At 39.2% G+C, this 17,630-nt stretch overlaps 1 protein-coding gene across 1 annotated transcript; it reads left to right on the plus strand.

Annotated features, from left to right (window-relative positions):
- The first annotated feature begins 88 nt into the window (after positions 1–88).
- Positions 89–15,309, plus strand: LOC121264042 (endonuclease 4-like). Its single transcript, XM_041167083.1, has 10 exons — positions 89–333; positions 428–543; positions 1,007–1,187; positions 6,316–6,426; positions 6,514–6,569; positions 10,740–10,823; positions 11,887–11,979; positions 12,184–12,251; positions 12,936–13,009; positions 14,857–15,309. The coding sequence occupies exons 2-10, from the start codon at positions 430–432 to the stop codon at positions 14,973–14,975; spliced, it is 900 nt and encodes a 299-aa protein (XP_041023017.1). The 5' UTR covers positions 89–333; positions 428–429; the 3' UTR covers positions 14,976–15,309.
- The last annotated feature ends 2,321 nt before the right edge of the window (positions 15,310–17,630 follow it).

Raw genomic sequence — 17,630 nt, forward strand, 5'->3', positions numbered from 1 at the left:
TACGTCAGGAAAGACGACATGACGTTTAACAATACGAAACTCAGCATGGCAAAGTTCAACTGTCGATCCAAGAACGATACGATTGGTTGGGACCGGGTGGTCCATAAATTTGCGTGCGAGTAAAGAAACGAGAAGAGCAGCCAAACTCACTACACCCACCTGGGCTCTCTAAGCCCTCCTGATTCGTTCATGCAAGAACGTGGATGATCAACCCCTGTCCCGCTTCACGCACTTGGATTCTCAGAACCCCTTTGTAGCACCTCCATATAAGTCTCACCAGAGCTGGAGCCTGAGTTTATCACGAGGAATTTCAATTTGCGGCCCAAAGAACAGGTATCTGTAATTGCTTTTGCTGTAGGTTGAACAGATTTGTTCTTAGGCTAAAGTAGTTTATATGTTTGTGTCATTTCTTTTTTTATTTTGGTAGATATGGGTAGGTCTGAGTTACTGTGGATTGGGACGGCACTGGGTTTTCTGCTATTCGTACCAGGAATTCTAGGTTGGGGAAAGGAAGGCCACTATGCAATTTGTAAGATAGCGGAGGTGAGCATATTTATTTCAACTCATAAGAGTTTTTTCTTTTAATTGTTAATGTTATTGATCCTGGATTGAACTACTATTTTGGCTACTTCAAAGATCAGAGTCTATATCAATCTTACGGAATAAGATCCTGTGAGCCGTGAATATAGCTTGGTATCTGTCAACAAGTTGGACATAAATTTTGGGGGACAAACCAAATGTCGTAGACAAAAGAACACATTTGACAAAATGATGTCGAAAATAGGCAGTAAAATTATTAAATCCATATAGTGTCTTGGTTCATTCCATCATCTTATCCTTATAGTTGCCGCAAGAAATACTTAAAAAAAAAAAAAAAAAAAAAAAAAAAATTGCAGAAAGAAATATTTCTTGAAGGTAACCAAGTGAGAAGAGTGGCGTGATATGGGGCTCTGCTGTAACATTATGAAAGAGTGGTAATTTGATCAAGCGCTTATGGGTTTTTCAGGGATATCTGACTGAGGATGCTCTAGCTGCTGTGAAAACGCTGCTTCCTGAGTCTGCTGGAGGTGATCTTGCAGCCGTTTGCTCTTGGCCTGACCAGATTCGACATAACTTCCACTGGCGATGGAGTAGTGCTTTACATTATGTTGACACACCAGATTTTAGTTGTAACTATAAGTACTGCCGTAAGTACTTTGCATTACTTCCACAGTTTTTTTCCTTCTTTTACTTTCCACGGTTTTATAGGCTATTCATTTCTCTACATTGGGAATATTGCATTTTGACCATTTGGATGACATATGTTAGTCACAGTTGTAACATCATGAGTAGCATTTGCATCCTTATTTCACTTGATACGTAAATTTTATACCATACACATCAACAATTGATGGTCCGTTTTGTATGGCATTTTTTATGGTTGTGCAATCAGTGATAAGGTTCAGGTAACTCCTCTGAACATGACCCTAGATGGAGCCAAGTGACATAAGGAAACCGTTGAGCCAACCCAATTACTTGGGAATAAGGCTTAGTTACGTCGAGTTATATTCTTTTTGAAGGTCATTGGGCTACTACCTTAAGATTTAATATTGTACGAAAGAGTTTCCTTGTCATTTGGTTAAAGTGTAAAAAGGGACCTATAACTCTCCGTTTCCCTTGGGTTAGGAAATGAGGCATTACATATTATAATAGCAACAGATATGAGTGACGCATGATTATAAAACCTCAAACATAACTGAAAATCTTATTAATTATAAAATTAATGTATCAAAACAAATATAACTAAACCAGAATCCTCAATGAAGTCATGACATCTCAAATCAAGCCTAAATACTTGTCTTGAACACACTTATTAATGTTTGGCTAAGTTTTGGTCCTTATCACTCGTTTCTGGCCTGCAGACCATCATCATGATCTCCATGGACTTCTTAAAACATACAAGCAAAAATGAGTCGAATCCTCAATAAGTAGTACATCATACAACAAAAAATATTTTTAGTCCAGTTTTACCTTTGAAAACATTTTTAAATACATTTAACCATTTGCACATGTAAGGGCTGGCGATCACAAGGATCTCGGTTCCATTCTTGTTGTCCCAGGTTGAACTGCATCTAAGATATGGAAATTACTCGATCAACTAGGTGCACTCGGGTGAGCCATTCTTGGCAGACCATACAAATGGTTGCCCCTGCTCCCCCAAGCTTTGGTACCATCTGTGTTAGTCATAAGGTCAAGAAGACAATTCAAATCCTTTACATGCATCCATACAGTCACATCATTCTCTTTCCTTTCTTTCTTTTCCTTTGCTTTCCATCAGATATCATAAATTTTAATAAAATTTACATTTCATATTGCATAACAGACGCATGCACATGAAATCATTTACATTGACGCCCTTTTCACATAGTATTGGATGCATAAAGAAGGCTACCAAAAGTAAGGCTACACTACATCATGATTGAAACAATATTCAGATAAACATTGCAGTGTTCTGAAGAAACAAAGGTATGAGTATCTATGCATACCTTACTTCTTTTAGATTGCAAACAACCAACATTCTCTTCACAAAATAGGAAGAAGAACATCCATAGCTGTTACTATCAATCCCTTTTCGCTCTTGCTAAGTTTGAAGCTCTTTCTGTACACGTTTTTCTAAATGAAGTCAAATCTGTTTTCCTTGGTTAACCCTTATATATTCAAAGAAAACAACTATTTTACACCAACCATTCTATAATCGATAGGTCTCTAAAAATATTAATTAGAGTCACTGACTTGAGCCATTAGGGCTGCTGTCCACTGCTACACATTCAGCTTCATGGCTGAGTTATGAAGGGGCATGTGCTGGAATTTCTGGCTAATGTACCTTGTGTTCTTGGTGACTTTGAGGGCCCTCTTATCCATGATTTATGGTTGTACTTTCTAGAGTTTATTTCCACTTTAGGGCCTAATGTTTGATCTGAACTTAGGCTCTTACAGTGAGCCTATGAGGCCTCAAAATTGTAACAAGTGTGTGTGTGGGGCTGTGCAAGCTAGCAGCCTTGTGGTTGTGGAGTTTCACCTCCTACAACTTGGGTGACCACTGAAAGGGGTGACTTCATGGCGTTACAACTTGGGTCTTAACTTCATAACAGAGCCCTGGAAAGAGTCCAAACAGCAACTCCTATCCTTGCTGCAGAATTCTCTGCAATGGCCCACTCTTGCCCTTGAAGGTGATTTCATCTCAGTCAAAGATATTTCTGAATCAAAGATTATCTTACTCCCAAATATACAAATATTACTCAAATTTTTTAAGAAATATAAAAAATTCAAAAAATAAATTTTAAAAATAATATTTTGAACAAAAATACATATAAATAAAACAGTAGCCACCCCATGGTAGGGGTGGCCAGCCTGGCCACCGATAGAGACGGCAGTCCCATTTGGGCTGCCCCGTGGCTGCCAGAGGCCTTGTCACAATGGGCAGCCCTATATGGCCTGCACCATGGCGGCCAGAGTGTTTGGCTGCCCGTGGGTCTGGCCACTCACAAGGGGCCCGATATGGGCTCATGCCCTGGCAGCAAGATGGTGGCAGCCATGGCTGCCACCAGTGAGGCTCACTATTAAATGAAATTATTATTTTTACTATTCATCAAACATCTCAAAATCTAATCTCAAACTCATCCAACACAAACATTTCTTAGAGATTTTCATATCATCTTATATCCAAGCATGGCCTTAATGTATGATGACTATACTGCATATAGACATGCAACTCATGAATTCTATGATCTATGCAAGGTGTGATCATTCCAACAAGTAGATTTTAGACTGAAAATACAATGAAACCCGTCTGTTTATTCTTGGACAGCAGGTATAAATATAAGGAAAATTACTGTTTAGGTCCCTGAGGTTTGAACTTTTTATTACAAACCGGTACCTAGGGTTCAAAAAGTATCTGAGTTAGTCGTTGGGGTTGGAGTCATATTTCAAAATGGTCTCTCCTTCAGGAACCCATTAGTATGCTGGCAGGAAAGGTTGATGTGGCAGTTAACTACCATGTCAGAACAATCTTAAGAAGACACCTGTCATCTCACTTTCATCTTAAGAATATGGACAATTTTTTTTTTTGATAAGTAAGAATATGGACAATTTTCATGACCTGCTTGTATCTCTCACTAGTACCTAGATGTAATTAGGTTTCATGTTCTGCTTGTATACTTCTGGTGTACTTTGTTACCATCCTTATTTCAATAAAATTTTACTTTTACCTATCAAAAAAAAAAAGAAGCTGCCTGTCATCTATATATTCAGTCAGCATTTAAGCATAAATATTAAAACATAAAAAATCATTAAAACAAAAAATTAATTAAAAATGAAATAGTTACAAAAGTTTAAAAAAATTGTAAACTAATTTTCTAAAAATTATTTAAAATTGTTAGAATGGCCATTGTCTGCCACCCCTTCGGGCAGCCTAGATCAGGCCGCCAAAGTAGTGGTTGGCTGTGCCACCCTATTGGCAGCCCTATCTAGGCTGCCCAAAGGAGTGGTCGTCCCCTAGGTGGGGGCCACCCATGAGGCGCAAATCAGGCCACCCCTTGGTGGCGACCTTTTTCTTTTTCTTTTTGTTTAATGTTTGTTTTTATAATATTTTTGTTATTTTTCTGTTTTTAATTTTATTTGATTTTATTCTTTATGTTATTTGGTATTTTTTAAAAAATTTTCTAGCACTTTTAAATATTCTAATTATTTATATAAATAAGCTTATAAGTTTTAATAATTTTATGTTTTAAAATTTTTTCCTGTTATTTTTTAAAACTTTTTTATGTTGTTTTTATTCTAAATTATTTGATTTTTTAAATCTTTGTAACTTTATTTAATTTTTAATATTTTTCTATTCTATTTTTTAGAAAAACTTATGCTGATGTCGCACATTGACTATGAACTTTTTAATTTTTTGACTCAATATACAAATGGCACGTGCCTTATGATTGGTTTCAACGTATCAGTCAACTACCGTGTCAGCTTTTTCTGTAAGCAGGCTATCTGACAGACGGACAATTTTGATATATTTTCCTAACACCAAGGGACTAAGTCCAAACTTTTTGAACCCCAGGTACCAGTTTGTAAAAAGTTCAAACCCGAGAGACCTGAACAGTAATTTTCCTTAAAATCTAACACTCAATAACAAAAATCCTACTTCTGTAATCAATCTATCATATACTAAAATAAACCATTACCAAGCCTCCAAAAGTCGGGAACCATGAAGAAAATCAAGTGGCAGATTATGTCCAATTGAGCTTCTTTGATGGGGTTTCGATTCCTGGACTCCTTTCGCTTTAAAATTCTGTATTTTTTCATAGGAAAACACTAAGGACTAGATAGACACGTGATAGATAGAAAATTACAAAACTGAAAACGATTGCCCATTAAAACACACTTTGATTTTTGTTTAAGAGCTGTAAAGAAAGTTGCAGCTGCTGGGACCCTTTTGGACTAAAAGATGTGCTGTTGTGATGTCATGGTAGTGGAAAAACATAGGGTTAATTTACTGTTTTTCACTCCCAGAATAAACTCAAGGATTATTTCATTCAAAAGTGAATTGAGTGTAGTCACCAAGCAGCGGATGTGTATTGAGATCTTGATGATTTTAGCATGAAAGATTGGGTGTTGTATTGATTTCCATGTCAAAAATCATTCAAGAAAGATATAGAATACATTAGAGGGTCATTAGATATCTAAGCCTTAACCTTGATGAAACAAATTGAGAAAATTTGAAGGCAACTCACTTAAATCACCAAAAGTAAGCCAGCAATTTCTGTTGAGCGAGGAGAAAGATTACAATTTTATGAAATTCTTTGGATTTTATGGGCTTTTAGCAACCTTCCAATTTTCTATTTCCAAATAAGAAATTCCCTAGGCTCTTGAGAGGCGTGGCAGACCTACCCTTAGCGCTTCTAGAGTCCTAAATTTCTGATTTGGAAGCTATCCCCATCAAGGCAAGTTGAATCATGTGGCCATTCCAGTATCAGCTTTCTAGCTACTTAGGCTTTGCATGCTACTGCAGAAAAGTAATCATGAAGAGGGCTTTATGTGCTGTTAAACAGGTGTTTCTAAATGTGGTGGTCATTGAAATAATCTTGCTTGTAAGATGAATGAGGTATATGTTGCGAGTTCAAGCCTAAACATGGAAAAATTACATACTAGAGAAAAAATACAGATGCAGTATAATTGTCTTTGTGGTGCAATCAAATCTACTTTACTAATAAGCCTGACATAAAATTAGCTACTTCGGCATAATTTTCAAATGAAATGCTCTATGCTTTTTTTTTCCCGTAGGAGACTGTCGTGACTCTGCTGGACATAAAGACATGTGTGTAACGGGAGCAATTAACAATTATACAATGCAACTCTCATCCTCTCATCAAGAGGCCAACTTAAAATTACAGTGTAAGCACTTTGTATCTCAGAATTCGGTGGTTGTGTAAGATATAAACTGATAATTTTATTACTTCATTTGTGTTTTGTCCATCGCAGACAACTTGACAGAGGCACTTATGTTCTTATCACATTTCATTGGAGATGTCCATCAGGTGTGTTCTTTCTACTGTCAGTACAAAACCTCAAGGCAGTTTGATGATGTAAAGGATGCAGTCATGCAATGGCAAACTAATTGTTTATTTTAAATCAATTCACAAATTTTTCTGGAAATATTTTTGCTGCTTAGCATTTAATTTCATAATAATGCTATATTGATATTTGTAAGACCATCAACATAACAACCATGTAAATACCATGGATGTGGTATGCATGTATCAGAGGTTATGGTTTGATCTTTGAATTTCAAATTTTTTATGGTGAATGCATGTCTGCCACATCAGTGGTGTTATGGTGTTACAAGTATCATTACTCTTAATTTTAAATTGGATAGTCACTTTTCACAGGCACTAGAATTTTTCATTAAGAATTGTGAAGTTTTATACAAGAATGGTTGTAATATTTAATTAAAAATCGGCATTAGGATGGTGTGTTTCAGAGGTTTATGAGATCTGTGTATAATTTGGAATAAATAATAGTCATTGTCATAGAGTGTAGACATATTTATCTATAGGCTGTCTCTTTGTTTGTAAAGTGAGTGATTCTTTGATAGTCCTAGAGTACTAAATTTCAAGTAGGTTCAGTAAAGTTGTTAAGGAAATCTAGTTCAGTATTTTTTTTTTGTCTATTATTTTACCATATCCATTAGGATGTGTATTATTGTCAATATGATGGCATTTCTTTTACAATCTTGTTAAGAATAATGCAATAGCTACTCTCATTTTTGGCCCATTCTCTCCGTACACATTTCTTTCTCCTCACATGCATGCATGTAATCCTTTCTCCAGCGCTTCTTGCCGGAGCTGATTCTCTGTTTTTTCACCCTTTCTTCTTCTTCTTTTTCCTTTTTGTTTCTTTTCTCCCTTTCTCTGCTGCTGTTTTAATATGGATGTCGATGGAAGCTTTACGGTGGAGTCTAAAAACTTCAGTTTTGTGAAGGTGGCTGCTAATAGCTTTCGTATTACCAAGAGGAGCAGAAAAATGGTTTTGTTTCTCTTTATTAATGGGACATCAGCTTCATGGTTGGCAAGGATGGTGGAGGAAGCTCTTGCTTCATGTGGGTGCCAAGAGTTTTTCAGAAAGTTGTGGGTGGGCAATGGGTTTCTCATACTCCAACGTCACAGAAATAGTAGGGTTTGCTTTTTGCGCTTGGAGGAGTTTTGGAATGGTAGGAGGAGGGGTTTTTTGATTGTTCTTGAAGGTGAGAAGGGATATGGCTGGGAAGGTTTTTCTTACCATCTCAAGAGGATGGCTAGTCTACGTAGGGGTGGTGTGGTTACAGAGAAACCTTCTCCCTCAAATGGTGTCTCTTTTGCTTCTGTTTTGAGGTCACCAGCAACCTCTTTGGCAAGAGGCAATACTGCCATGGAGTTGAGAGGCAAGGAGATTTGTGTTGCAGGTGATTCTCACTGCATAGGCAGTGGAATGTCGTGTACGAAATTAGGGGAGGTGGAAGGTATTTTGTGGGCTGTCAGAGCACAGTTGTCTAGTGTATTTGAGGAAGTTTCGATGTTGATGAATAAAGTGGATGCAGGACTTAGCTTTGTAATGGAACTGGGAAAGGAAGTGGGAGTTTCTGGTATGGGCCTCAGGGGGCCCATGTGCCCACAAGGAGTAAGTGAGTTTGTGGGCCTCAAGCCCACTAGGCCCATTAGGCCTCAAGCCCCCTGGATAGCCAAGGGGCTCCCTCGAGCCCGTGAGTCCCAGTGTCTGGGTCGTAAAGGCTCCCCTCCTGCGGTTGACCTAGCCGCCTCACCTGCGGCACAAAACCCACCGACGAACGCTGGCAAACACACGGCGACACAGAAAATGCTGAGACAGTGCCGATGGCCTCGGGGATCTTGCCGGCGACACAGAACGAGCTTTCAAGCTCGCCGATGGCCCAAAAAATGCCGAAGGTACGGTTATGGATAAAACAGTACCTTGGCAGGCATGGTTTCGGGGAAAGATGGTGTCAGTGGATAAAACATTGCATCACAACCATTAGTTTTTCCACTTTGATCAATGGTACCCCCAAAGGTTTCTTTTGCAGCTCTAGGGGTTTGAGATAAGGGGACCCTTTATCTCCTTTGTTATTCATTATAGTGATGGATGTATTGAGTAGCATGTTGGAGGGGGTGGTGGATAGGGATTTCATCTTGGGCTTCTTGGTGGGTAGTTCCTTGCACGAAAGCTTATTAGTCACACATCTCCTTTTCACCGATGATACGTTGATTCTTTGTGACTCAGACCCCGATCAGATTCACTCCTTGAGAGTCCTCCTTCTGTGTTTTGAAGCTGTCTTAGGCCTCAAAGTGAACTTATCAAAGTCCGAGCTAGTTCCAGTTGGCTTGGTTAATAATCTAAGCGAAGTGGCTGCCATCTTGGGCTGCAAGGTGTCACTCTTGCCTATGAAGTATTTGGGACTTCCTTTGGGGGCTCCCCACAAATCTAAGGCAATGTGGGATGGGATTGTTGAGAAAATTGAATGCAAACTGGCAGGTTGGAAGAGAATTTACTTGTCTAAAGGAGGCCGAATCACGCTTATTAAGAGCACACTTTCTAGTATTCCAACATACTTTTTATCCTTATTCCCTTTGCCTGCAGGGGTGGCAAATAGACTGGAAAAGATCTTCCGTGATTTCTTGTGGGGAGGGCTAGAAGATGAGAAAAAATTCCATTTGATTAAATGGGATAAAGTTTGCACCCCTTTGTCTTGCGGTGGTTTGAGGATTAGAAAATCGAGAAACTTCAACAAGGCTCTACTTGGAAAGTGGCTATGGCGGTATCATAAGGAAGGGGACGCTCTTTGGAGAAGCATCATTGACATTAAATACGGGAGTATTTGGGTTTGGGGAGATTGGTGCTCTAATGCAGTAAGAGGGGCCTACGGGGTGGGGGTTTGGAAATTCATTCGAAATGGATGGGAAGACCTACTTGGTAATTTCAGATTTGAGGTGGGAAGGGGCACGCGCATCAGATTTTGGCATGATATCTGGTGTGGCGATGTGGCCTTGGAAAATGCTTTCCCCTCGCTTTATAGAATTGCGTCAAACAAGGATGCTTCTGTGGCTGATAATATTTCTGCTAATTCTCTTCATTGGTCAGTGAGTTTTTCTAGAGCTGTACAGGACTAGGAGGTGAACAACATTGTTGATTTCTACAATGTTTTATATGCGTTGAAAGTACAAGTAGGTAGGGAAGACGGACTAATATGGACACTCACCAGGAATAAGAAATTTTCTGTCCGCTCTTAGTACAAGTTTTTGACGGTTCATCCCACCAATGTCTTTCCTTGGAAGAGCATTTGGAGGAGCAATGCACCCCTTAAAGTTGCCTTTTTCGGCTGGTTGGCGTCCCATGGGAGGATATTGACTATTGATAAAGTGAAAAAGCTAGGCCTCTACTTAACCGATTGGTGCTTTATGTGCAAACACAACAGTGAATCAGCAGACCATCTACTTCTTCACTGCGAAGTAGTCAAGGCTTTATGGGACGACATCTTCACTAGGCTTGGTATCGCATGGGTGATGCCCAGGAGGGTCTTGGATTTGTTGTCATGTTGGAGAGGGATTAGGGGCAACTGTCACATTGCAGCTGTTTGGAAGATGGTGCCTCTATGCTTAATGTGGTACACATAGAATGAAAGAAATGGCCGATGTTTTGAAAATTGGGAATGCTCTCCGGATAGTTTTAGGGCCTTTTTCTATCACATTTTGTTGCTTTGGGCTTCTTCTATTGTATTGAATGGAAGGAATTTTAATGACTTTTATGCTACTTTCCGTAGCGCGTAGTTTGTAACCAGGCTTTTTCTGGTACACTTCCCGTGTACTTGGGCATTGCCTTTTTACGTGGATTAATATAACTTCTTATATAAAAAAAAAGAATAATGCAATATGCATGAGAAGCACGGCAACAGATCATAATATCACTGCTAAGTACTCTCATCTTCTGTACTGATCAGTTAACTGCCAGTTATTTTCAGCTTTTCTCCCTTTCCTGTGTCCATAAAACTTATTTATCTTATCTCATTTATACTCAACATATCTCAATACTATTCACACATGTCTCAAAAAATTTCATCTCATCTCTGAAAACAAATGAGCCCTAAACTTTCTATTGAACATGTTGTAGTGAGGATGATTAAATGATCCATTTCGTCTTATCTTTCTGTTCTTTTATGGAAGCCCCTACATGTTGGTTTCACTGAAGATGAAGGTGGGAACACAATAATAGTCCGATGGTATCGACGGAAGACAAATCTCCACCATGTAAGTCTTAGTAGTCCTCCAAGTGTGTACAGAATTCTCTCTCTCTCTCTCTCTTGCTTGTATTTAATGCCTGTACTAAGGTATTAGAGCAAAGGAAATATGCATAAAACTCGACTAATATGCAAGAGTTAGAATTCATGCTTTATTTTAAAGCAGTTTGCATATGATAGATTGCAAACTGGATAAATTTTGCAATTAAAATCGTTTGGATTAGGCACTGTTGGTTGGAGAAGTAAAATTACATATTGCGGGAGCTTCTATCATAGATTAAGTTCTTCATTTTTGTCCTGTTTCTGGATGAGTAATTGTGTTAATAAAAAAAAGTCTAATATGTACATTTAAGTGCAAAACAAGCAAAAGGGATCCCTAGTCTCTTAAGTACAAACCAACCTTCTTGTCTTAAGTGACGATACACTAATTATAAAGGACTACTGACCTGAAGAAAAAACCCATTTTTTAACCTCGCTTCTAATGTCATCAGGGATTTTGTTCCTTACTTTTCCTTTTTTGCTGATTTGAAGTGCCATATTGAGGTATTTGAGTATGTATGTCTGGTCTTGATATTTCAGCTTTCTACTCTAGGAATTTGAGAGTGAACAAGGACAGGGAGGAGGAGGGGCTGTTACGTTCTCTGTTTATTCTAAATAATAGGATGTTACATGAAGGAGGACAACAATATTTGAAGCCGAGGTCTTTAAATCAACCCATGGGGAGGGATTTGGTGGGAGAGGGGACACTACCCATATTACGTACCCGACTTCTGCCATCTCATCACATAAATGATCATTCCTATCTTTACCATTTATCAAATGGAAAGGATTCAAGGAAAAAACCACATTCTGTTGTTGAAATATATACCAATATCTATAGTGAAGTATACATAGGTATTCAAGACAGATTCTGTCAGGGTCTGTGTGTCAACTGAATGGTTTTGAAATGCAAATGACTCTCACAAGAAGGTTTGGAGTGAGTTTTTATATGTCAAGGAGATAATATGTAAGTAGATATAGCAAAAAGTGGTAAATTGTATTTTTTCCCTTCAATAAAATTTGCTTTCTTCCAGGTTTGGGATGACATGATCATTGATTCTGCTTTGAAGATGTTCTATGGTTCAGATCTTGAAATCATGATACAATCCATTCAGAGGAATATTACGGTATACTTTCAGTGAGGCATACAACTGAACATATTTTATATACTACTGCTTGTGAAGCTTAGGTTGAGACGAATTCATTTATTTGTCATTCTTATTTTGTCTCTATTTTAGTTGCTTGTCACATAATTGTGCGCTGTACATGCCTGTGCAGTAATGAGATACTTACCAGCATCTTATTGTTCAATTTCACTCTCTTGTCTCAAGGATGGTTGGTCGACTGAGTTAGCGTTCTGGGAAAACTGCTCGGATAATGACATAGTTTGTCCAGACCCGTAAGTAATGGCCTTCTTTCTTTTTCCTTGGATGCTTCTATATCCAGTTCTAGTTTGTGATCATGGCATTGAGATCTTGAATTGCTGACGGGTTCATACATACACATTCACAAATAATATGCCAAGATAACATGAAGAAAATTGACATGAAAGTGGCTTTATTTTATGCTTCCTTGGTTATCTAGTCATACTTCTAAATGTTTAATTCAATCACCATTTGGTTGGGTGTATGTTAAAGGGGAAATAGGAATAAGACTCAATGGTGGAAGTACGGATCCAGAGAAGCTATGTTGGGCCATGGAAAATTAACGGTAGAGTAGCATAGTTGGCTTAGTCTTTCCTATTAATACTATGAAAAGGGAAAGAGAGGGATGTTGTGATAGAGTACCAGTAAAGGGACAATATGAATAACTTGCTATGGGAAGAATTGGAGTAAATAAACAATGCTTGTTGTGGAAGTTGGGGGACTGTCTGGTTTACTTGGTTTGAATATTCTATAATGAATTGAAACCGGTCAAAATAGTGTGGAAAACCTATTTGTATAAAACTGAAATGAGACCATTGAGTGACCACATTGACATGCATGTCCAGATTTTTTATCTCATACAGAAGAAAAAGAAACTGACTATATTTGTTTCATATGTAGGAATTAATAGACATGATTGAGCTGCTTCTAACTTTCAGGTATGCTTCTGAGAGCATTAGTTTGGCATGCAAGTTTGCGTATAGGAATGCCACACCAGGAAGCACTCTGGGAGGTATTTGCTCTTTTCTATTAGCTTTTTGATCTTTACTGTCCATCTTTTTTATTTGTATAATAAAAACAAATCAAACTTGGACTTTTTAAGGGCCATGATGTGGCACTGTTGTGCTTATAATATTTTAGCTCGATATGACTTAAGCCGACTGAAAAATTTGTCCAAAAGTCTGTGAGGCTCCATTTATTTTAATGGTGAATATTGGATATATTTTGAAGTGAAATAAGTAAAATAAGCCCAATCAAAAAGAAAAAATTCCAATAAAAAAATGAAAATAAGTGGAATAATAACTAAAAATATATATTGATCTCCAGATCAACTCAATAGAAATTCTTGGATAAACTTTAAAACAATGCTCTATCCACTACAGTCTTGAGTAATATCTGCAGATTCCCCTCGTAAAATATTGTACAAGTGGCAACCAACATTCAATGTTACTGGAAAATTATAAAATATCATTTCTGATGCCATTTGAGTTATTTGCGTGATCCTTTACTAGTTTCTCATGCACATGTACAACTCAGTCCAGCTTATGATGCCACCTACCGAAATTGATGCTTAGACATGCAAATGTTGCATAACTTGCATGATAGAATACTTGTGATAAAAGTCCCACGATAATGCTACTTAAATTAAGATATCAAGGGTTATATGTGTAGTGTGGAAAAAATCAACAGTGGGGAAAGTAAATTAACTAGGGATCGAAGCCAGCCTTGGCAACCCGGGGGCTTTGTGGAGGAGGTGTGATCAGAGATGATCATGGTTGATTGATAGCTGCTTTCTCATCTCACTAGGGTGGGGACAAACACATTAGATGAGGTTTGTGCTCTCTTGTATGGGTTGCATTTTGTAGAAACTGGACTTGGAACATGTGGGGTTGGATTCAGACTCACAGCTGGAGGTGAGCTGGCTGCAAAGTGCAAACAGGGGGGTGGGGGGGGGGGGGGGGGGGGGGGGGGGGGGGGGGGGGGGACCGGGTTTCCTGGTCAGTGAGGGATTATTGGGTCAGAATTACCATATTGGCTATTCTTGAGGTGTGTTTCTCACATGTTCAGAGAAGCAAATTAAGTGGCAGATGGTGTTATGAACCTCCCTGTATATGTTGTTGTAAGGAAGGAGATGAGGAAATGGGATGGCTGCTGCTATGTAATGGAATGATGTTTGTTGTTGTAATAAGGAATGTGGAGGAGATGAATTGTTACGATTGCAGTAATGAAACAGAGGGCACACAAGCTGTTTGATAAAAAGCTCAGAAGAGCCACTGATTCATAGCTACGGGTTCTTCGAGGGACCCAACCTCCATTACAGAAATGATCAACACAAATATATTCCAGATTCAAGATGCCCTCCCACAAGGACTCCCCACTACATATACTTGAGCCAACACCTCTAATTGACCATAACCAACTAAGCCCATGGGCCACTAAACAGATTAACAACTCAAATACAATAAAAAGTAACAACTAATTTGGACGCCGATCAAGCTCGGCCCAATTTACTTGGGTTCATTACAGATGGGCTGGCTAAAAATGGAGCAATTAGGAAAAATAGGGAATACCAGAGTTGTCAGTTAGTCCCAAGGGAGGCTCAGGGCTTATTGGCGACGGATATTGCAGGAATAGGGGCATTATGGCATCATTGAAATACAGTTCTTTTTTCTTTGGTTCATGTTCATAGACAGTTTGGTATTCTGCTTTAGGTTAGTAATTTGGTTTTTGCAAAAAATAGTAATAATTCTACTTAAATCATTCTGCCACTGTTTTTCCCCTACCCAATCAGCTATCTGGAATTCAATATGTAATATCTAACAGTATCTTCTCAAATCTCCCTCTTGGTTGGGGTTGCAGATGATTATTTTCTTTCACGGCTGCCTATTGTGGAGAAGAGGCTAGCCCAAGGTGGGATCAGACTAGCAGCTACTCTCAACCGTGTTTTCACTTCTCAAATGAAAATTGCTCAAGCATGATATGGATAATGATGCATATTTCCTGTAACTAGACCACCGGAAGCAAATTAATTATCCTTCCACCTTCACTCAACTCTTCTAATACAAGGCCAAAAAACTTCTGCTTTGTAATTAATTCTTGACTGCGTGATGCTCTTTTGTGTGCCAGAATATCTCCATCGTACTTGCATTAAAGGTCCCATTCGGGTACTTAAAAAGGGAGGGAACTAGAAAACTTCAACTCAATGAGTACCTCCTATAAATTGTATGTATGTCACTTGCACGTTTTGATGGAGCTGAATTCATCTGTTTTGTGTTGTAATATTGGAGGAAAAAAAAGATACTGTTTATCCAAGGGTATATATATATATATATATACACATTTATATAAGAGAATTGGCTAGTATCGAAACTTTGGGGAGATGGTCTCCGTTTTGGTTTCCATTGTTGCTGGGTTTTGCTTTCATTATAGGACTCGGAGCACAGGTCTGGAGCAAAGAGGGTCAAATCATGACATGTTGGATTGCACAGGTACTTGCGGACCATTTTCTGGAATTTTGGGTTTCGTTATTTTATGCATTGTGCTATATAAAAGTTTACACCTTGCAGCATCATGAATGGTGACAAGAAAGTTTCACTGGTGGAATTGATTATCAAATCTGTAGAGTGAAGTGGACATACTTCCCAAAAGCTCCTTTTTTTTGTTTTTTAATCCTAGAAAATGGGTTGGTCGAGGTATATTCTATTTAACCAATATCTCATCATGTTATTTCCATGTCTGATCGAGATTTCACCTTGATGTCTAGGAAAGTTTCTTTTTGACTCGGAGATTCACGTTGATGTTTCAGTAGGTGCTTTGACCCGCCCTTTTTCATGTAATTGTCGTCGATTTTTGACCAGCAGGCTGACTGGTTTTCAGTGTTTAGGGCCTGTCCGGCGTCCGTGACTATTTTCTGTCTTTTTCAGTTGAATTTCTTCTCTTTTCTCCTTTTGTCCTTTCGAATTGCGAGTTCACATACCCCACCAAAACCTTATATTCAGGAGCGGGTCACATTTCATCTATACAATGTGGATTCATTGTCATTAACTCCATTATTTGGGACGCGCCACTGCAAATTCAGTGCTACATCCTCTTGCATGCATGTGATCTTGGTCAACCCACTGACAACAGAACACGAGACTAAAAACAGAAATGGAATAAAATGATCAAGTTACTAAAGAGTAAACGATCGAGCTATTAGAACCAATCAATCATCAACGGCTACAAATATATTTGCGGATCACTTGCCAAATGAAGATCCACTCTATGGGAAGCACCACATGCGCAATGGCTACTACACTATCAGTGGAAGGGTATCTTATGAATTCCTTATGTCGATGTTGTAAAAATTGCACAACAGGCTGGAAGGGGAGAAAGAGTCATTCCCAGCCCACTAGAGAGACTTGGGCCTTGTTCGGTGTTGTTCGGAGCCCCGACAGTGTTCTGGTGCGGCTGTAAGGTAGCGATGCATACGTCCATGACGGTGAATGGAAAACATAAATGCAAAGAAAAAAAGAGATGAATACATGGATTTATATGATTCGGCATAATGTCTACGTCGACAAGCGTTTGGGGAGGAGAAATCTATTAAAATATTCTTGTTTACAGTCTCTCATGGTCTCTCATTCCTCATTGTACAATGGTGGCTTTGGATACATTTACTAGAGGAAAACCAGTCGTTGGAGCTCCTTATTCTCAGGTTGGAGGAGAGGTTGAAGAGGAAGGAGAGCTAAAGAAGAAAACTGATCCCATGGTCATCTAGTTGAAGGCATATTATACATCTATTTGCATGTGCCTGACAGGTTCCTTTTTCTCATTTCCCCTGACAGCCCTCTCCCTCCTAGTCGTCCTTTTCCCCTGACAGTCCACTACTTCCTGACACCATGGCCCCTACCCCTGACACCCCATGCATCCTCACCCGTTTCACCCCTTCTTGTTCCCTGTTAGGCCTGGTGGCTGGGCCTGGGCCAAATATTTTTACCCCCTCACAGTACCCCACGATTCTTAAGGACAACTTGTCCAATAAGGATCTTGAGAATCTTTAAGATAAAATATGCAGCATAGAGTCGTCAACAAGAAAACAAAATAATCCGCTTGTGTTAAGTAATAAGTGTCCCCAGAAGAGAATTTAGGCGGGTGGTGTATTTGAACTGCCTATGACGTGAGTGCGGAGCTCGGATGTTTGTTGTTATTTGTAAAGTGTATGTTCGTTTGGTGTCTTTGTTTTGTTGTTAATGTTAGAGTTTGTGTGAAGTAACCCACGCAAAGTGGTTAGAGGGCCTGTCGACCTCCTGGGCCCACCTTAGGCAATTGCTGAGCCCGTTGGCTCGTTCTCAAAGGTAATCCATGCAAGGCGGTTGTGGAGCTAGGATGCCCGTTAACTTCATAGGCTTGATCCCAAAGGTAACCCACTGGCAGTGGTTTGGCTTGAGCGTGGCATTTGGTGGCTAGTCAAGGGACCTGTCTTCTTGGGAGTTTAGGAACTCGATTTTGTTGGATGGGGGGTTGGCAGGAAGTCCAGGGACTTGGCCTTATGTTTCAATGAGTCAAGGGACCCGTCTTCTTGCGAGTGTAGGGACTCTGCTTTGTTGGACGGGGGGTTGACGACAAATCCAGGGACTTGGCCTTACCCCACA

This window comes from Juglans microcarpa x Juglans regia, chromosome 5D, assembly GCF_004785595.1.
Source record: "Juglans microcarpa x Juglans regia isolate MS1-56 chromosome 5D, Jm3101_v1.0, whole genome shotgun sequence".
Lineage (NCBI taxonomy): Eukaryota > Viridiplantae > Streptophyta > Magnoliopsida > Fagales > Juglandaceae > Juglans > Juglans microcarpa x Juglans regia.